Genomic DNA, 22,287 nt, shown 5'->3' on the forward strand with positions numbered 1-22,287 from the left:
TGGCAATTTAAATGGTAGTCCTCCTGGGAGAGTAGAAGAAGTTGACCTTGAGAAAGGAGAAATGGCTTGGGGAGAGTTTATGCGTGTTCGAGTATGTATTGATACATCAAAGCCTCTGCTGAGAAGGAAAAAGAAATTAGCATTGGTTCCACAGATCCATGCTGGGCTCGCTTTACCTATGAACGATTACCAAATTTTTGTTACAACTGTGAAAAATTGGGGCATGGGCATCGCGATTGTGGGGCATGGAAGATTGTGCAGGAATCAGATGCGACTCATGTTTTCCCTTATGGATAATGGTTACGTGCTGGTGGTACTGGCGGTACTGGCAGAAGGGGCTAGGAAAAACAAATGAAGCAGCAAGTTGTTGATCGGAAAACATTTCCGATGCCCATTCCGACAAGTGAAACAGGGAAGGCGCTAGTTTAGGCGGAAATCATGGCAACATCAGATAATTGTTGTGAAATTATGGAGAAAATGGAAGGCACCAAATCTGGAATCGGTAACGTAGATGGTAAATGTCCCACTCAAATCCCATAAATAATAGGAGAAGATGATGGTAGCGGGAAATCTGGAGTTGTAGTTACGAGAGTAGATTCCCACAAAAATAGGAATGTGGTTGAAACTTTGAATAAAAAAGAAGAATACAAGCCTTTGCCTAATAACTCATTGGGCTTGGGCCAAGATATGGAAAGCTCAGGACAAGATACGAATCAAGAGGAAACCCCAATTGCAAAGCTGATTCATAATGCAAGTGTATTGGGCCGTCCAAGATAGAAGAGAAAACAAAGAAATGAACTCCCAAAAACCTAGAATGAAGACACTCACTCTGAAGATGCAAATAGGAAGAAGAGAAGTGATGAGATTGTGGGGGAAGAACTCTGAAACCGACCTTGACATTAAGGACGAAACATGTTCAGATTGCGGAAGAACAACCCAAGATATCGGCAGAGATTGGGTCATAGCCCTGCTGGAAGCTATGAAAATTCTAAACTGGAATTCCTGTGGGCTTGGGAACCTACAGCGAATTTGTACACTTTAAGACATTGTCAAGAATGAAGCTCCCGACATCTTGTTCCTTCAAGAAATTAAATTGAGGGCACAAGCTATGAAATCCTGTAAATATCGTATTGGTTTTGTCAATTACCTTTTGGTAGATTGTGATGGTAGAAGTGGGGGTGTTGCATTACTGTGGAAGAAAGATATTAACTTATCTGTGATTAGTTTTTCTAAACACTTCTTCTAGGGGCAGTCGAGAACTGCAAACGGCGCATAGTCGGCGTCTAAAATAATATTTTTTTAATTCCCATGTGGATTAATTAAAAAAAAAGAAAAAGAAAAGACGAAGAAGAAAAATGCAGGAAAGAAAGCTTCTTCTTCAAGCCAGTTTTCAGACTCCGAATGTTCTAAGATTGGCCGTGAGGAGAAAGTGGAAAAAACTTGCTTTGCTTGTTGAAAGAAAGTGGAAAAAATACTGGGAATTATCGTCGGTTTGAATATTTTCTTCTGAAAATGATGGTGTATGGGTCTTCGGCATCATCGTCTCACGATCTTCATCTTCTTCTTCACTCTACTGTGTGGGTCTTCATCTTCTTCTTGACCGTGTGATAAGAAATCATAGTTTGGATTGTGCTTTGAATGTATTGGATGAATATCCTCTGTTTTGAAGCTATTTTTTAAAGCTTGAAACCATGTCTAAAAATGTATAAAAATGGGTTTCGATTTCTCAAAACAGAAGCACTAAGTGTTTTTCATTTAGGGAACACAACATGGAAGCGGTTTGAATATTTTCTTCCGAAATATTCTTCTTCCAAAAATCACGGTGCGGGTCTTCGGCATTGTAGTCTCACGGTGTGGGTCTTCGGCATCGTCGTTTCACGGTCTTCGTCTTCTTCTTCACTCTACCGTGTGGGTCTTCATCTTCTTCTTGACCGTGTGGTAAGAAATCATGGTTTGGATTGTGCTTTGAATGTATTGGATGAATATCCTCTGTTTTGAAGCTATTTTTTCAAGCTATGTTTTCAAGCTTGAAACCATGTCTAAAAATGTATAAAAATGGGTTTCGGTTTCTCAAAACAGAAGCTATTTTATGACTTTGAACTCAAATAACATGCACAGTAGTTTCAAACCACATCATTCATAAAACAAAGAAGCACTTTGCACATTGGTTGACACTATTACTATCTGATTACCACTGTAAATTGAAGAATGGAAAACTTTTGTTAGTCTGCTAAGTTTCAGCTCATATATACCACTACTCGTCAAAGCGTTCCTAGCTACTTGTTTTTAAAGCGAGTACGCCTCCTCTGGTTTGCCACATTTCGCATATGCATCGATCTTTGACTTATATATTATTTTCTCACAAGTTGGGGAATCTAGAATAGCTGCAAAGACTTCCTGGGCTTTTTTCAACTTGTGTTTCTTTGCATATAAACTAATCAAAGAAGCAATTGTGGCAGCCTCCAGTCTACAACCTAGCTTGATCAATTGACCTGTAAGAGTTTCTGCTTTAAGAGCATCACCTGTGTAGAAATCAATCTCAACCTTTGTTCATTTCAGTAGATATAGATTAAAAGTCAACAAGCTTTTACTCCTAGACCCTTGCACAAAACAATTATAATTTTATCATTAAAAGAAACATTAATCAACCTTACTTGCCTTCTCTAATGAAGTTGTTAATAAGCTGATTCGCAATTGACAAGCCACCAGCAGTTGCAAGCAACAACTTCAGATGTTTATTTTTCTCATTTTGTTTTAGATTTTACAAGTCTGAACATGAGCTACTTTCTTACTCCTCACATGGGAAATTCAATATTGTATGACGTCTTATTAAAGAATATTTACATGTTTTTATCAGATTTGCTGCTTGCATTTTTCTTTATTATCTTCATCACCGTAGTACAACGATCTTGTCCATTGTATGAGTCGAAAGAAGAACCTTTGCATACGAGCTCAAAGGAAAAAGGGTGTTTGGATCATTTTTGTGTAGCTTTAATCATTCTTGTCCACATTTTTGCTCCTATAAAAATGGTTGTACAATTTTTTTTTTAATGCAACATGTCAGCATGGAAAAAGGGAAAGAAAACCCATCTCTCTCAACACCATGTAGCTCAAATCCCTCAATTGCGGTATGTTATATGATTCTTAATATTTGTTAGGAGTTTGTCAACCTTGTACTTGCTAATTATCATTATTATTATTATTATGTTAGGACATCCCAACAATTGCTCCAAACTTTCCAAATTACATGCACGGTTATGGACCAGGGCTTGCATGGTCACCGGCTTTTATCACATATCCAAATGCATACCAATGTCCAAGCAACATTCAGATGGTGATGCAACTTCATTGTCTGTTTTTTTTTTTTTTGTCCTATTTTTTGGAAGTTTAATTGATTTCTTTTTTAGCAGAATACTGGTTATCTATTTCAATATGGGATGAGACCTTCGACTCCTCCTATGGCTACAAGCTCCAGAACAACCGAAAGATTCGAAGAGGATACACCTAGGTGTAGGGAAACTGAAGCGCCTTGTTCCTCCTCTAGGGTTATGAACAAGGTGAAGAGGATAAGCCAGATTCAGGGGAAACTGGCGATGGCACTGCCGAGACACCTCCTTTAGACCGAATGGATGGTGGTGATATGATTGAGGAGCCAAAAGCGGGGATGGAGTTTGATTCTTTTGAGGAATTAATGAACTATTATAAGTTATATGCTAAGAAATGCGGGTTTGGATCCATGACACAAAGGAGTGAAATGGATGATAAAGGGAGTGTCAGATATGTCACTCTTGGTTGTACCCGTGGGGGGAAAGCTCGAAATGGACAATGAATGTTGCCAAACCACGCCTGACAGGAAAGACTGACTGAAAGGCAAGGATTAATGCCTTAAAAGTTGAGGGAAGATGCGGTTGACCATAGGTCATAATACCCACAATCACGGACTGAGTCCACAGAAATCCCGTTTCTTCCAATGTAATCGCGAAGTTAGTGAGACTATAAAAAGGGTACTAGATATTAACGACCTTTCTAGCATTCGAATGAACAAGAGTTTCAGATTTCTTGTTGTGGGTACGGGAAGATTTGAGAATCTCCCATTTTTGGAAAAAGATTGTCGCAATTACATCGATAAGGCAAAACATTTACGACTTGGAGCAAGTGATGCTGGAGCACTTTGAGACTATTTTTGTAGAATGCAGTACAAGAACTCCAGATTCTTTGCCTTGATGGATTTAGATGATGATGGGAGGTTAAATAATGTCTTTTGGGCAGATCCACGTAGTAGGGCAGCTTATCAAGATTTTGGTGATGTGGTAACATTTGACACCATCTACTTAACAAACAGATACGTGATGCTCTTTGCTCCCTTTGTTGGTGTAAACCATCATGGGCAGTCGATTCTCTTGGGAGCAGGGTTAATTTCCAGTGAGGACGCAGAGACTTTTACTTGGTTATTTCAGACTTGGTTGCAGTGTATGGATAGTATAGCCCCGCCAGCTATTATTACTGACCACGACAAAGCAATAAAAAATGCAATTGCCATTGTATTTCCAAAAACCCGACATAGATTTTGCCTCTAGCATACATTGAAAAAAGTCCCCGAGAAACTTGGCTCCCATTGTGCCTACAAAAGTGGCCTGAAAACTCAACTGATGAAATATGTGTTTACACTCAAACTATTGAAGAGTTTGACAAATCGTGTGAAGAGGTAATTAGCATGTACAACTTGGAAGAAAATGTTTGGTTGCAAAGTTTGTACGCTGAGCGCACACATTGGGTACCGGTATTTTTGAAGGAGTATTTTTGGGCTGGCATGAGTACAATACAACGGAGCGAAAGCATGAATGCATTTTCTGAAGGATATGTTCATGCGAAGACAAACTTGAAGGAGTTTGTCGACCAGTTTGACAATGCGTTGAGAAAGAAAATTGAGAATGAAATCAGTTCGGACTTCCACTCATTTAGCGTTATGATAACATGCATATCTAGATCTCCAATCGAGAAGAGATTTCAAGAGTTGTACACGAATGCAAAATTCAGGGAAGTTCAGCAGCAAGTTATGGGTGTGCTCGATATGGATCCATCTCTACTTAGACGGGATGGTGTGAAGAAGACATACTTGGTAGAAGATGAAATTTCTGTTGAGGAGTTCACGAAACATGTTACATATTTTGTGGACTTTAATGAGGAAGATTGCGATGTTAAGTGTTCATGTGGGTTATTTCAAATGAAGGGGATACTGTGTAGGCATGTCTTGGCCATATTCAAATGTAATGGGATAAAGTACTTGCCGAATAGGTACATTTTAGATCGATGGAGGAAGGACGTCAAACAGAGATATACGTTAATCCAGAGTACCTATGACACAGGAAATCAATGGGAAGATATTAACAGATATTCAAGTCTGTTGAATATTTGTTATCGGATGATTACTCATGCAACGGGTTCAAAAGAGCATACTGAAGATGCTACTAAGAAGTTATATGCAATAATTGATTTATATTATGGCAACCAAGAACCCCCTTCAACGACCCAAACGGATTCCAATGTTGGTTTAACGACAAGGACCCAATTACAATTGGTAGTTCGCAGCAAGTACTAAGTCCACGAGTTGTGCGCGGAAAAAGCAGACCCCCATCTTTGAGGAGAGCATCCAGGATGGAGTAAGAAATGCGGAAGGTTAAAGCGAGGACGAAGAAAGCAAATGTAAATGAAAAATGTAAAGAGGTTCGATATATATAATAAAGAGAATATTTGCCACATACATGTTTATTTGGATTGATTTATTTATGCAAATATTGTGCTAATATAGATTTTTTACTTGTTGCTTGACTATTAGCGAGATGGAGGAGATACGCCATCTCAAAACACGTGTAGGAATTTATTTGGACCATCCGAGATAGATCTTGATTCTGAAGGAAACGTGCAGGTACACATATTTTTGTTGCAAAATTGCTGCCTTATATTTGGACAAGTATTTGCCACATACATGCAATAGACTTATATTGGCCCATATTTTTGTTGTTATCTATATATCCTTAGACTATTCCAGTCAATTCAGCTTTTGACATTAGTGGATTCCAAAATATGGTTGAGAGTCAAGAAAGTGTAATATTTCTAAACTTTTGGTATTTTTAATATCACCAAATTGATGTCACATTAATATTTGGTATTTATTCTTTATAGATGCAACTTGGTTTGGATGGATCACAACCTTTGCCCAAATGGTATGGTTCGGACTTCTGCAACATTGAGCGTACCTCTAACTTCAACTTCTTCTAATGCCATATCGATAGCATTTTTCATTCTACTTTATCAGCTTATTGTAAATCTGGGCCATGTGATCTCTTGTTTTACTCTAGCACACCTCTAGGAAGTTGAATATGCTTGCCTTGAATGTCGATAATTTTTAAAAAGTTTGGCAGAAAAGATACTTATTATGGCTATTAATAAAGCTAGCTTTGAATACGATGATTGGTGGTAAGGAATGTAATGACTGTTAGAAGTTTGAACTAAGATGCTCCATTAAGCTCTTATCATTTGGCATGTCTTATATGGACTATATTAATTGAAATCTGGGCTAGGATTGTCATTTTATAGCTATGTCTTGTCACTCAAAATATACACATTAGCAAGTAAAGCCTAAAATATACAATTGCATAATCCGTTTATTTAATAAGTAATTGTTGTAGAATGGTTATAGCTACTGTTATTTCCTTCTTTTGGTATTTTCTCATTTCCACTTGAAGAAAATTCTTCTTCTCACATGTGCACATATATTCAAGCATCAATCCTTCCCCATATATACAATTTTCAATTGTTTTATTGTCTAATTTTTTTTTTGTTTCCCTACAGTTGCAAGTTCACAGCCTAAGATTACAACCAAGGTCACCAAACACAATGATTTGTAGATTACAACCAAGGTCACCAAACACGATGATTTGTGGGATTCCATAGCTGCCCCTGTATATTTTCCATGTATATTTTTGGAAGAATTCTTGTAAGTTGTAGTTTTTGTAAATATATTGGTGGGAAGAAAGAATGGAGGTCGTGGAAGTTGTAATTATTTTGGTGGCAAGGAAAGCTTGGCAAGTTATATTTTTTGTAGGTACATTTTTTTGGGAAGAAAGCCTTCCAAGTTGAAAATTGTAATTTTTTGTTTTTCCTGTGAAGGAAGCTTGCAAGAAGACTATTTAAATTGTTGTAATTACTTTTGTGGGAAGAAAGCATGACACAAGTGAAAATTGTAATTTATTTGTGTGGGAAGAAAGATATGCTAATAATAGGTTCATTTTGAGTTGTTGTGATGATTGAGTTTTGTAAGTTTGATTAGCAAGAATTGCATATTCATAGTGATGGCATGTCTTCAGTTTTGAGAAGTGCATGGCTTATGATCTGTGTCTTGTTTTTGTTGCAATATTGTGGGTGCTGGACGCATGGCTTATGATCTGTGTCTTGTTTTTGCTGCAATATTATGGGTGCTAGACGTGAGTTAGTCTACCAGTTTTGGCTCTTGGTGTATGTGAGTTAGTCCTATATTTCATGCTGCTTGGTGTCCATGAGTTAGTCTACCAATTTTGGCTCTTCATTGAAATTTGTTTTGAAGGAAATGAAGTCTGAATGTGGGTGTTGGACGTGAGTTACTCTACCGGTTTTGGCTGGTTGGTGTACGTGAGTTAGTCCTTAATTCATGCAGCAGGTTTGTGAGTTAGTTTGGCATGTTTTGGCTCTTCATTTTTATTTGTTTTCAAGGTAATGAAGTCAGAGCAGACAAGAGAAAATCCATCATAATGACCAAAAAGTAGACGTAAAACAATATTATACATTTTTGTACATAGAAACTGGAAATCAGGTTCCAAAAGCTATTTTATAACACTTCAACTACAATTTTAGTTCTCTAAGATTTTTCCTACACTTACACTACAAATTCAGACTATGATTTATAACATAAACCACTACCAATTCACCAAGTAACAACAAACAATTATCACAAAATCCCAATATAGCCGGGGTAGCATGCGTGAACACATTAGGAGAGCTTCTCTCTCAAGAAGGACCAACTCCTTTTTTTGAACCTCCTCATTTCTACTGGATAGCACCATCTCTCTCTTCTCGTTCTCATCTACTATTTTGAATCTCCCTCTTTTGACATCGATGAGTCTCTTCTCGAGCTCTTCCTCCTTCCTTAAGAGTTGAATTTCTTTTTCTTGTAGATCTGAGTCTGTGTGTTGATTACTATCAACCCACTTGAAATATTTGCAATATGGTAATCCCTAATATTTAACACATATAAAAAATTTTTAGGTACGCAATGTTAATCAATATATTATTTCAAGTTACATTAGAAGAGTACTATTTACCTTTGTGTTGTACTTTGGACACCATAAGAAGGGCCGTCCTGGATTTCTTTTAGTATTTGAATATCTCAATGTAGTTTTAATATTACAGAAGCACGATGGTTTCGCTGACGGTGAAGAAGACAGTGATGACATTCTCATGCAGCAGTTTTTTGTTTCTTGTATCAAGAATGTGAAACAGTCTGCTGCTACAAAACTCTCTTTGACTATTGACAAGAAGTTAAGGAGGTTGACAGCTATAAGTTTTGATGCATTTGAAAACATATCAAGTATTCTTTTTCTTTCAAAGGATAAACAAAACAGGGAAATCCAGGATTTTCAAGCACCTAAACAAGCACTTCAATGAAGAGCACAAGCCTGAGAAGCTAGTGAGTCAAATAGAAGACAAAATTGGCAGCTACTTTTATAGCTTACCAAACTACAGTTTACAACAAAAAGGCTTCATTTAGAAGCTAAAGAACCAACAGGCACCAACTACTACCAATCAACAAGCTATCTTGATTTTTAATTTCACAATCTATCATAGTGTACTAGAAACTTTAAACTGGAGCTGAAATGTTGTCAATCTTTCATAGAATCCAGCTTCAATCTCCAACCATTTCAGCAAACTATAGGTTTTGATTTTTCTGAACCCACAAACCATTCACATCTTCAAAAGAAAACCCAGAACCTCAACATTCAAGGTCAAAACAACCGTGAGTCCGTGACTTATTCTGAGTGAATAAGCATAGAACACAGATCAACCCCACAAAGAGCAACAAATAGCAAAGCTGAAAGTCAAAAGCAGAAAAACATACCTTTCTCTTCGCTCAGTGCAACCAACAAAATACAGATTCAATTAGCTTTATAGAACCTGGAAAGATTCCTCAAATCCCAAGTAGCCGATACTTGAATTATACCAAATTAAAAATCTAAAATCTGGCACAAGACACTACTTGATAGAACCCCAACCCACAAAATTAGGCCGAAAGGTGAACCGCCAATATTCTAAAAGATCAATTCGAAGTTTCCCAACAAGAAATCCTCTTCAGGGGTGTACAAACTTCGACAAGAAATAAGCAAAGAATGAAAATAGCATTCAGTAATACAAAGACAAAGAATCTAAAAAACCCTAACAGTTTATAGATAAAAAAAATCACACATTTTGTAGATAAAAAAATCCTAAAGGAAAATTATGGAATGTTAAAAGGAAATATACCCATTTAAATAGGACCTCGGATTTGTGGTAGCAGACGTTAGGGTTTGAAGCTGCATGCCGGAAGTGGAGCTGCGTGCCGAAAATTTGAAAGTTAGGATTTTTCGGGATGAAGGGGAAGGAAAGTTAGGGTTTTTGGGGATGAAGGGAATCAAAGAACTTAGGGTTTTTCAGGATGAAGGGGAAGGGGCTATTCCCAGAAGATGAAGATGAAGGGAGGATGACGAAGGGATTGCTACCTTCGGTAGGAGACGTGCCTGAGGGAAGGAGGAATCGAAGGCTTCGTTCATGTGGGTGGTCTTAGACTTTCAATCTCGACACTAAGGGAGGCCGTAAGAGGCGGCTTTGAGTGGAGGGACGTGACTTCGAGGGGTCAAAGAGAGAGGTCTCGTGAGGAGCAGAGAGGGAGCAGAGAGAGAGGGAAGTTGGGAGGAAGAAAAATCGCAGAGAGGGAAACTTGTTTCGTCTGAAACATGACGATGAGGGAAACGGGAAATCAAACAAATCAAAATGGTGCGTTTTGTTTAATTGCCACATCAGCAGCCGCTTGCGCGACACTTCCCCCTGGTGACTGAACTAATTGTTTTCCTTTTCAAAATTCCATATTGATGCTTTTATTCAAGATGATGCTGATAATTCAAAGTATTGGTATCTCAAGGGTGTTTATGGACATCTAGATACTGCCTGTAGAATGCAAACTTGGGGTTTAATTAGATCTTTGTCACGAGTGAGTGGGAAAGCATTGTTGATTTTTGGACTTTAATGAAATTTTAGATCAATTAGAGAAATGGGGAGGCATGCCTAAACCTAAAATATAGATACTTGATTTTAGAGAGGTGTTAATTGACTGTGCTTTAATGGATTTGGGTTTTAGAGGCCCTAAATATACGTGGTGTAATAAGAGAGAAGGTACAAATAGTATCAGTGAGAGATTAGACAGGTTTATGGCAAATTACCATTGGTGTCGAATTTTTCCACAAGTACTCATGGTACTGCTGCTTACTCTAATCTCTTACCACTATGGATAACTATTGATGGTGGGTTTATGTATGAGAGAAGGAAGAAACCCTTTAGATTTGAAGCCATGTGGGTGGGAGAAGAAAGATGTTCACATATAATTGAAAAACTCTAGAAGGAAGGGTCAATTAGGAGTAATACGGGGGAGGTAATGAAGATGATACAATGTAGTGAGAAACTAGATAGCTGGAACAAAAATACCTTTGGAAATGTCCAGCACCAATTAAATAAAGCAAGAATGAGATTAAAACAGATGCAAGAAGTAGATCCAACCTTTGTAGAGATTGCTGATAATATTTTTGCAAGGGAAAAAGTCCAGACGTGGCTAGAAAGGGAGGAAATAATGTGGAGGCAGAGGTTGAAGGCTCTATGGCACAAGGAAGGGAATTAGAACTCAAAGTTTTTTCATTCTAAAGCTTCCCATAGAAGGAAAAAGAATCTCTTTAGGAAACTAGAAAATGAGACGGGTGAATGGCAAGAAGGACTAGTAGTGGAATATTTCCAATCTCTTTTTACAACATCTTATTAGAAAGGCTTTTTGGATTTTTTGGAAGGTATAGAGAGGAAAGTATCTAGTGGGATAAATGAAGACTCTCGAAGGCACATACAACTGAAGAAGTAACATATGCATTGAAACAAATGCACCCTACAAAAACCCTGGACCTGATGGAATGACTCCTATCTTTTTTCAAAAATACTGGCATATCATTGGAAAAATTGTCACTGTTGCTGTGCTTCAAACTCTAAAAACAGTTGTGTTTCCTAATGATTTAAACCATACTCTGTTAACTCTGATTCCAAAGAAAAAAAATGTCTGTGGTGGTTGTTGATTATCGTCCTATTAGTCTATGCAATGTCACTTATAAACTTATTTCAAAAGTGATTGCAACTAGATTGAAAAAAGTGCTCCCTTATTATTTCTGATTCACAATGTGCTTTTGTACTAGGAGACTAATAATTGATAATATCCTTATTGCATATGAGTTAATACATTATTTGAGGCAGAAAAGAATGGGGAAGACAGGATATATGTCTCTGAAATTAGACATGAGCAAGGCCTATGATGGAGTCGAATGTGACTTTTTGCAGAGGATAATGCAGAAGCTAGGATTTGATAGTAGACTTGTCCACTTGATTATGAGATGTGTTCAATTTTTTAAATTTTCTGTGCTAATCAATGGAGTGCCAAATGGTCCTATCATTCTTAGTAGAGGATTGAGGGAAGGGGATCTTCTGTCCCCTTACCTATTTCCTATTGTGCAATGAGGGGCTTATAAGCCTGCTGAATGAAGCTGAAAGAAATCAAATTATGTTGGGTCTTAGAATTTGTAGAGGAGCACCTCAAATAAATCATCTTCTTTTCACAGATGATAGTGCTATTTTTTGTAAGGCAAACGCTACTACAAATAGAAATATTCAAACTCTGCTAAATCAGTATGAGCTTGCATCTGGATAGAAAATAAACAAAGGAAAGCTATGGTCTTTAGTAGGAATGTAACATGAGGAATAATAGGAATGTAATATGAGGAATTCAAAGATAAATTAATGTGAGGTGCAAACTGTATCCAGCAGTATGAAAAATATCTAGGCTTACCCCCAGTGGTTGGTCGATCAAAGTCAATAGTTTTTGTTGAAATGAAACAAAGTGTTTGGCAAAAGTTTCAGAGTTGGAAGGAACAACTGTTATCCTAAGGAGGAAGAGAGGTACTTATAAAAGCAGTGACACTTTCTATTCCTACCTATGCAATGAGTTGCTTTAAGTTACCAAGTGATTATGCAATGTATTAGAGAGTATGATGACACGGTTTTTTGGTGGGGACAAAAAGGAAATGAGAGCAGAGTGCATTGGATTAGTGGGGAACACATGTGTGAGTCCAAGTTCAGAGGAGTAATGGGTTTTAAAGATCTCTAGTTTTTAACATGGCTTTTTTGGCTAAATAAGGTGGAGAATCTTGCAAAATGAAGGTACTTTGCTGCATAAAATATATAAAGCAAAATACCTTCAAAAGTTAGTATTTTTGAGTCAAAGTTGGGACAAACCCCTCATATGATTGAAGAGAAATTTGGGAAGAAAAAAAGCTGTTACTCCAAGGTTGTAAATGGAGATTAGGTGATGGGAAATCAGTGAAGATCTCGACAGATGCATGGATTCCTAGACATCAAGCTCTACAGATGGAAATGAGTGGGATAGAGGTAGATAATAAGGAAGATACTGTGGATAATCTTATTGATCGAGATACTATGTGGTGGAAGGTTGACAAAGTTAGAGCTCTATATAATTCAATTGTAGCTGCTGATATATTGAAGATAATCCTTTGGCTAACTCATAATGAAGACCAATGGATATGGACACAGGAAAAGAATGGCAATTTCAGTATTCAAAGTGCTTATAAATTTTTTAGAGAACAACTTAGAGGCAACCACGGGAAAAGCTCCAGAGTTCATAGTCAATCTCAGTTGTGAAAAGTCCTATAGAGGATGAAAGTTCCCAATAAAATCAAGATATTTGCATGAAGAGCTTCTAAAGAAGGTCTACCTACTCAATCTAATCTTTGGAAAAGGAATGTGGAGGTTGAAAATGAGTGTTGTTTTGCAAGTCTTGTTTGGAAGATACTCAACATGCTTTAATCTTTCGCCCTGCCATTCGAGAGTTGTGGAACAAATATATACCTGCAATGAAGCACATTGGGAGAGATATGAACTTAATCACTATTGTGTTGTATATGCTAGAGAAGGGAAATATAAATGACCTGACAACCTTTTTCTTAATAGCTTGGGGTTTTTGGTTTAGAAGAAACATGATGCAAGCTGAAAAAACTATTATTGATCCAATCAGTGTGATTGACTATGCATTATCTTTGTAGAAAACTCACAAGGAGCTGACCTTCTTACCAACTACAAAGTCCAGGACTATTTGCTGCTGGAAGCCACCCCAATTGGCTACCTCAAACTGAATATGGATGGAGCAATTTTCTTTGACATACATAAGGCTGGTGTAGGTGTGGTACTCAGAGATGAGAAAGGAGACCTTGTGATGGCTGCTAGCAAAGTAGAGAATGAAGTGCATGATCTAGAAACTATTGAGCTTCTCACTATGTTTGAGACTTACAATTGTGTGCTCATTTAGGATTCTCAAAACTAATTCTAGAAAGTGACTACTTGTTGATGGTTAAGGAGCTACAAGAAGATGCAGAATCCTTTTCAACTATCAGGAACTTGCTAAAAGAAACAAAGTGTTTGCTAGAACCATTTACTGAGTATAAGATTCAACATGTGCATCGTATGGGAAATGAGGCAGCTCATAGGCTTGCCCATGTGCACGATTTGATGAGGGAAATGCTTCCATACAAATTATTCAAATGATTTGAAGCTGCCCATTGCACGATTTGATGTGACATCAATTTTGTGATCAATGAGCTTTTGTTGTTGTCCAGCTTTCACAATATTGTAACAAGAAATTTGTGTCCCCTGCTATAGATTGCATGCTCCAGTCAGAGGCAAGGTGAGGTTGAGCTATAGCTTGGATTATTACTTGGGAGTCTCCTTCAAGGATGACTTCTCTCAAATTTCTTGAAACTACTTATTGGACTACCATGAAAGTTGTTGTAACTTCCCCTTGGTTAGGGTTAGTGCTAACAATGGAGCATGTTCTGAAAAATATCATCGAGCCATTGTCTGATCTACATTTGGTTGCTACTGTACTACTTGTGTTTCTTGTTGCCACATAAAATGTTAAGGAAAAAACTTTTTTTGGAGGTGGGGATTAGGTGAGATTTTTTAGGTGATGCTAATAGACCAAACCTAGCTGTGTTCCCAGTAGATTAGTAGGTCTTTGGCCACAAATATTAGGCAGTGGACAAGGAGAATTATGAATAATTGGTTTCTCAATAACTATATGTTGTCCATTGTTAAAGTAACAAACAATTGGAATTGGTGGGTTTGTTCTTGTTGGAGGCCTAGCTTTTTGGGTGGATGTAAGAGGGTCTTGATAAAAAAAAGAATATGCTGGTTAGAAAAAATGGGGATGTCTAAAGGCCACTTAGAATGCCTATAGGATGTGAGAGTATGGGCAATTTAAAAATAGATAGGAAATATATTCTTCCATTATTTCACATAAGAGACAATTGAGTTATTTCTCTTGGAGATGAAGAGATTGTTTTAGGATATCTCTAGTGGGGAGGATATTGTTGCACATCTTCTAAATGAAAAGTTTCAGCCTATCTTGAATTTACAATAGCCAAAGTTTTCCAAGGATCAGGTAATGGTTTTGTGGAGGAAGAGGAGGTATTCAAAACTATATCAGCATAAGCAGATTTAATCGAGAGATTACCTAATGAATGGCAAGTCCACTTAGGTTTATCCTTGATGGAATGAAAGTGAAATCGAGATAGAAGGGATTTTATTGCATTCCAGATGCTTTCCAATTTCCCTTCCAACATACAATTTAGTGTTAGACACCCTACAAACATGTAAAAGGCCATGGGCCATACCAACAGACTTGGACTCAAGTAAAAATAGAAACTACTAAAAATAATAATAATAACTTGGATGCATGTACTTAGGCCCAAGGACATATGCCTCAACCCACCTAAGATCACTACTTAACATAATTAAAAACAGGCTCAGAATGCCCCAAGTCCATCTTGAGGTCTAGCCCACTCACAAGTACATTGACTGACTGAACTCAACACTTAAGCTAACACTTAAACACTAAAGAGAAAAAGATCCTCCACATGCACTTAGGGTTTTATCACTTCAGCCCCTTCTCAAAACTGCACCTCCATAGCCGCGTCCTTCCTCCAAATCCTAGGGTTTGTCACAGGTCCCCTCCCTTCAAAACACCTTGCCTGCAAGGTGTGGAAAATCTTCTTTCAACTTGGAGCAGACCTCCCATGTAGAGTCTTCCAGTCCCAGGCCTTGCCATTGTACAAGTAGCTCCACCAAAGCTCAGTTTCAGGGCGCGTGATTTCTTGTTCATCGACCAGAGGCAAGGTTAGGATAGTTGTCACCTTAGCACCAATCTTTTGTTTGAGCTGAGACATGTGGAAGGTGGGGGTAAATCTACAAAGAAAAAGGTAGATCTAGCTTGTATGCAACCTTCTTAACCTTCCGTGGCACTTAAAATGGACTAAAAAACCATTGAGCTAGCTTGAGGTTGAGCCTGTGAGCCATGGACATCTGCTAGTACGGTTAGAGCTGCAGGTATACCCATTCCCCCTTCTCAAACTCTTGCTCTTTTATTTTGAAGTCTGAGTATTTTTTAATATGCCCTTGGGCCCTATGTAAATTGTGTTTGAGTAGCATGGAAATCTAGTCTCTGGTGTGTAGGATAGTCTCCACAGTTTCCACTTGAGTTATTCTTGGAACATAGTCTAGTAACCTGGGTGGGGGGTAGCTGTAGAGAGCTTCAAAGGGAGTAATTTTTGTGGACAAGTGCTGAGTGGAATTGTACCACCACTAGGCCAGGAGGATCCATAGAGACTAGTCTTTGGGTCTGCCTCTAGTGAAACAACACAAGTAATTCTTCATTGTTTTATTCATTGCCTTGGTCTACCTGTCAGTCTAAGGACTATAGGCAGTGCTAAAGGACATTTGAACTCTTTAAAGAGAAAAAAGCTCCTGCCAGAACTGGCTTGTAAAGGTGTTGACCCTGTAGGACACAATTGACCAAGGGAGTCCATTCAACTTGAATATATTCTTAAGAAGTAACTCAGCCACGACCTTCGTTGTGTAAGGATGTTTAAAAGGGACAAACTGATTGTACTTATTCAGCCTATCAACAACAACCCAGAGACTGTTGAACCCTTGAGAGTTGGCCAGTTGTTCAACAAAATCCATGGTTGGGAATGTATGAGAAAGGGTTGCAGTAGTCCACTAGGCAGAGTGTTATCTGCCTTGACCCGTTAGCATAAGTCACATGCTTTGATGAAATTATTCAGATCCTTATTCAATAAGGGCCACTAAAAATCCATCCTCACTTTGTGGATGAATTTTTCATATCCTGAATGCCCTCCCCATGGGTTGCAAGGAGCCAATTCCATGATTATTGCAGGGAGCCAATTCCATGATTATGTTTTTGAATTCCTCATGCAGAGGAATATACAACCTATTCTTATATAGAAGTAACCTCTCCCTCAAGGTGTAATTAGGGCTGAACTTGCCTTCTAAATAAAGTTTGAAAAGGCCTTTAAACTGTTCATCCGAGTAATATGTTGCCCTTAAGTCTTCCACCCATTCCATATTGGGAAATGTAATAAGCATGAGAGTTCCCTCCCCCTCCTTCCCATTTCTTGATAGGGCATCAACAATCCTATTTTAGACCCTATTTTGTACTCTACAATGAAATCATAACCAAGTAGCTTGGTGATTTAATTTTATTGCATCAAAGTGCCCACCTTCTGGTCCAAGAAATGCTTAAGGCTTTGTTGGTTTGCTTTGACCACAAAGGTCTGCCCCAAAAAATAGGGCCTCCACTTTAGTACAACTAAAACGAGGGCAAACAATTCTTTATCATAGGTGGTCATCAATAGGGACCTTCCTTTTAAGACTTGGCTATAAAAAGCTATAGGTTTGCCCTGTTGCATTAGTACTGCCCCTATTGCATTCCCTAAAGCATTGCACTCAATAGCATAGGACATAATAAAATCTCGTAGAGCTAAAATAGTGGTTGTGTCACAGCCTCCCTTAACTTGTAAAAATACACCTTAGCCTTTTTGCTCCACTGAAACCCATCATTCTTAAGCATTCAGGTTAAGGGTGATGTGATTCTCCCATATCCTTTTATGAATCTACAGTAATAGCCCATTAGGCCTAAAAATCCCCTTAATGCCTTTAGGGAATTAGGTAGGGACCACTCAATCATAGCACTCAACTTCTCAAGATCAACCCTTACACCTTCAGCTGGAATCTAATGGCCTACATATTTATCTCACTGCACCTAAAGCTACATTTAGACTGCTTGGCATAAAGCTTGTGTTGTTTCATTATTTCCAAAGTGACTTCTAGGTGTTTCACATGCTCCCTTTCTGTTTTACTGTAAACAAGAATATCTTCAAAGAAAACAAGTATGAATTTTCTTAAGTAAGAATGAAATATCTCATTCATGAGACTATGAAATGTGGAGGGGGTGTTAGTTAGCCCAAATGACATTACTAGGAACTCAAAGTGTCTCTCATGAGTCCTAAATGAAGTCTTAGGCACATAATTGGGCTTGACCCAAATTTGGTGGTAGTCAGACCTTAAATCCAGCTTAGAAAAAATAATTGCACCTTGCAACTCATCCATCAGCTCTTCTACCACGAGTTTTACCCTTCATGGTAACGTTGTTCAACCCTCTATAATCTCACATAACCACCATGTTCTATCGTCCTTTCGAACCAACAACACCAAAGAAGATTAGGGGCTTTGGCTTAGCTGTATGACTCTCGTAGCTAGTAGCTCTAGCACTATTCTTTCAATCTCATATTTTCGATAATATGGGTATCTATAGGGCCTTATAGAGATGAGTTTGGTGTTAGGTGTCATATTAATGGCATGGTCATGGGTTTGTGGTGGTGGCCGCCTCTTAGGTTTAGAAAACACCTCCCCAAACTACTCTAAAAGGGTGTGTATAGTTGCTGGAATTTCCCTTGCAGCTTGATGTTCAATGTCGGGTTCCTCTTCCAACAATTGTAGGATCACCCCGTCTTCTCCAGCTTGTTAAACTTATTTAGGGAGCCTTCTTCTATCATCTATACACCGGCCAAACCTTGCATTTTCACTTATTTTCCCCATAACAAAACTGCATTGTCAGCCTTTCAAAGTTCCACAAGATTGATCCCAACTCCCTAAGCCACGTAATCCCAACTCTCACTCCACTGCACTTTCCTTTACTAGGTAGGAGTTACTCACTAGCAACCCTCACCTTAACCCTTTCCCTGTCATCCAAGGGTAGTTTGGTTCTTTTCATTATGGTTAGGCCCAAAAAATTGTGAGTAGACCTTGTGTCCATTAGAATGGTAACCAACTGTGTCCCAATCCTCCCTTTAACCCTCATAATTCTCAGATGATATGATCCTATCAAAACATGAAGGGATATCTCTTGTTTTCTTGGGTCATACACATATCAATGGTTGTTGTCTCCTCTACTTTCTCAGCAACTTCTTCTTCTAACAATTCATCAAGTTCTTTTATAACAACACCTCTTCTAGCAAATAAAGTTTGGGGTTTTGGCACTTATGTCCAGTGCTCCACTTCGCGTCATAATAGTAACACGGTCCATTGTCTCTCATTTCTTTCATTTGGTTTTGATTGATTTTTTGTATGGGTATGTTTGGTTTATGGTTGGTTTTGTTGGGTTTTGTTTGGTTTTGTTTTTGATGGATTTGTGTTTTAAGGATGCTTGGGTCTAGTGAGTAAGTAAGGCTAGATCTGTGACCCCTTTTGGAAATGATTACATTCTCCTCCTGGATTTTTGCTAAATTGTAGGCTGAGGTTAAATTGGTTAGATTAAATGTCCTAACTAGTAATCTGATGTCGTCCCTTAGTCCAATTAGAAAGCAACTGAGTTTGTAGGTATCCATTAGTCCCCTTAGTCTATTGGACGAGGTTTCAAACCTAGCCTTTTACTTTCCCACAATATTAGTTTGCCTCAACCTAGTGAGAGGCTCCATAGGGTTGTCATATGCATTAGGCCAGAATCTAACCAACAGTGCCTTAATAAAGGAGTCCTAGTCATGGATTTGTCCAGACTCTTCTAACATACCTGGACTCAAGCAAAAATAGAAACTATTAAAGGAAATAACAATAACTTGGACACATGCACTTAGGCCCAAGGGCATACCCCTCGGTCCACCTAAGATCACTACTTAAATAATTAAAAATAGGCTTAGAATGTCCCAAGCCCATCTCGGGATCTAGCCTGCTCATAAGTACATTGACTAACTGAACTCAACACTTTAGCTAATACAAACAACAAAAGATCCTCCATGTGCACTTAGGATTTCATCATTTTGGCCCCTTCTCAGAATAGCACCTCCATAGTCACTCCCTTCTTCCAAACCCTAGGGCTTGTTGGCCAGCTTGTCATAACATGGTGTAGGAAGGGATGAAACTCGCAACTAATCCTCTAAGAGTGAAAGGCCCAAGTATGTGAGCTTTGGAGGGAAAGTTTTGAATTTCAAAATGTCCTCAATATCTCTTTTGCATGCAGGGGAAGAATTGTTACCAAAGTTGAATGTGGGTTTGCTTTGATATATTTTTTGGCTAGACCAGGAGGAGTAAGATTTAGGGCAAGATGCTATAGATTGCGCAACATGTGATGATACTTTGGTAAATAGTATAAGATTTTCAGCAAAAGGGAGATGGGTTAAGGATTAACTTCTATTATTGAGCTGAATGCCTTTGGTAGAGTCTTGAAACTCTTATCTTGTAATCAGTTTGAAAAGGAACTTGGTCCAAAGAATAAAATGGAATCGAGATAGGGAATTTTCTTGTCTAAGTCCTCGAGTGGGATGGAAGAATCCATGAGGTTTGCCACTAATCATTATGGAATATGTGACAATGGAAGTAGAATCTTTGATCCATTGAATTCAAGTTAGATGAAAGACTAGGCCTTTTAAAACGGAAAGAAGGAAGGACCATTCCATATGGTAGAAGTCTTTTCCCATGTCAATTTTGATTGCCATAAAGCCTACCCAACCTCTTTCTTTCTTCATGAGATGGAAAACTTCCTGGGAAAAGATTGCATTTCTTGAATGATTCTACCAGGCACAAAGGCTATTCGAAAGGGATAATTTAATACGGAATACGTTTTTCAATTTGTTTGCTAAATATTTTATAATTATCTTGTTCCAAATATTTGAAAGGCTGATTGACCTAAATTGGTTAACAACATTGGGGGATCAGTTTTTGTTATTAGTACGATGTGGGTGTGGTTTAGAGCCTTGAGAATGAACTTTTTATGGCTGCAGCAAAGTCCATTTTCACCACCTCCCAATAGAACTTGTAGAACAAACTTGTGAATTTGCCATGACCCAGGGATTGTGAGCACTGGGGATGGATTTTATATGAGGGTTAACAAGATTTCCTCTTCTATTGGGATAGAGCAAAGTAATCTTTTACTAGAGTAAAACATCTTGTTTGGGAAGAGGGGTTCAAGATCATCAGAAACAACGAGTTTGGATGATTTAAAAATGTCTTGGAAATGTTCAAGAAATTTGGACTTGATCAATGATGGGTTAGAATACCATTGATTAGGCCCTATTTTCATATTGTCTACAACATTTCTCCTATTATGGTCTTACTGTTCATCAGGGGACATCATCTTCTCCAGACTCAACTCCCAACTATACACCAGGCCCAAAATATTCCTCCTCTCAAGGCACCAACGACAAACCCATAATTTCCTCTACACCATCTCCTGCATACAAATCCCATAACTCATCAACAGGTACATTGTTGTTGTCACAAGATGCCTGAAGAGATACAGACAAATTTTTTTTTTCGTCATGACTGGTGAGGCCATGGTTACCATTGGAGGTTCTGGGTTGGCGGCAAACCAATAAAATCCCCAAAATCCCCCAAGTCTCAGCAGTACATCAAGTTGCTTCACCTTTGGTGTGGGTGCTGTCATTTTGTCGAAGAGAACATTGACTAGAAGTGCTCCACCCCCCGGCAGTCCTTTTTGTGCCACTGCAACAGACTCTACACCTCCCTCAAGCCTCAAAGTTATACCATTTTCCTTTAACTTCGACGTGGGTGCCATCTTTTCTTCAAAGAGAACACTAACTAGGGGTGTAACACCCACCAATGGCCTTTTCAGTGTCACCGTGGTGGAGGGCATTCCATTTCAACCGTCTCTAGGTTGATACCTGACGTAGAACCCACTTCAAATATAGATGACCCGATTTTCCTTTTGACCCTCCACACTCTCCTAGATTTGGTTATGGGGATTGGGCAAAACCCAACTTTCTTTTTTCCTTTATCTGATTTTAAAGGATTTGGGCTTATCTTGGCTCCCTTTTATTGGGCCTTACAACCCTGTTACTACCGGCCGAAATCTAGTATATTTTTCGTAGATAAAAAGGCAACCACTGCTTTCAACTCAACAAGCTGGTTTTTCATCTCCTTTAATGTACTGTGCATCTCTCTTTTAGCCATACGGCCATTGGGAAGACCAACACCATCCCTTGTTGAGTAATAAACAACTCTTACGCTTTTAGAGGTAGTCCAAGTTAAGGGAGGACTAGAGGGAGGGCAGAACCAATTGTATTATGAAGCCTCCTTCCATTCCCATAGGATCATTCGGATTATGTAGAATGGTCCTATTTAGCTTCTAAGGGAGTTTTAGATGGAGTATTAGTTATGTAGAAAACAAGGGATTTGGGTATTTATATTTGCTTGCTTTGGGGAGACGTGTTTTGTCCCAATTGGGGTTAATGTAGATTAGATAGATTTCTAATTTCTCCCTCTTGGGCATTGTTCCCTATTATGGACTTACTGTTCATTAAGGCTTACTATTATGGGCTAGATGTTTTCTCTTGTATACATTTAGTGTACTTGGTTACACTTATTGATATTAATAAATTTTTACTTAAAAAAATGTTACTCCTACATCTAATGGTGGTAGATAGATGAAGAAATTTAGCATAGAAGTTAGTCATGGTGAGCCAAGAAAGCCTTGGTTCTTGGTGCCAAAGAGATTCCCTTTTATGAAGTTGTTCTATTAGGTTTACCTTGATA

General features: G+C 38.3%; 2 protein-coding genes across 2 annotated transcripts; both read left to right on the plus strand.

Moving 5' to 3' along the window:
• Positions 1-4,837: 4,837 nt before the first annotated feature.
• On the plus strand, positions 4,838-5,599 carry LOC121253609 (protein FAR-RED ELONGATED HYPOCOTYL 3-like). Its single transcript, XM_041153594.1, has one exon. The coding sequence runs from the start codon at positions 4,838-4,840 to the stop codon at positions 5,597-5,599; it is 762 nt and encodes a 253-aa protein (XP_041009528.1).
• Positions 5,599-6,279, plus strand: LOC121253610. Its single transcript, XM_041153595.1, has 4 exons — positions 5,599-5,724; positions 5,837-5,926; positions 6,040-6,105; positions 6,184-6,279. Exons 1-4 carry the CDS (start codon positions 5,668-5,670, stop codon positions 6,277-6,279), a joined length of 309 nt encoding a protein of 102 aa, XP_041009529.1. The 5' UTR covers positions 5,599-5,667.
• The last annotated feature ends 16,008 nt before the right edge of the window (positions 6,280-22,287 follow it).

The sequence above is a fragment of the Juglans microcarpa x Juglans regia genome, chromosome 2S, assembly GCF_004785595.1.
Source record: "Juglans microcarpa x Juglans regia isolate MS1-56 chromosome 2S, Jm3101_v1.0, whole genome shotgun sequence".
Classification (NCBI taxonomy): Eukaryota; Viridiplantae; Streptophyta; class Magnoliopsida; order Fagales; family Juglandaceae; genus Juglans; species Juglans microcarpa x Juglans regia.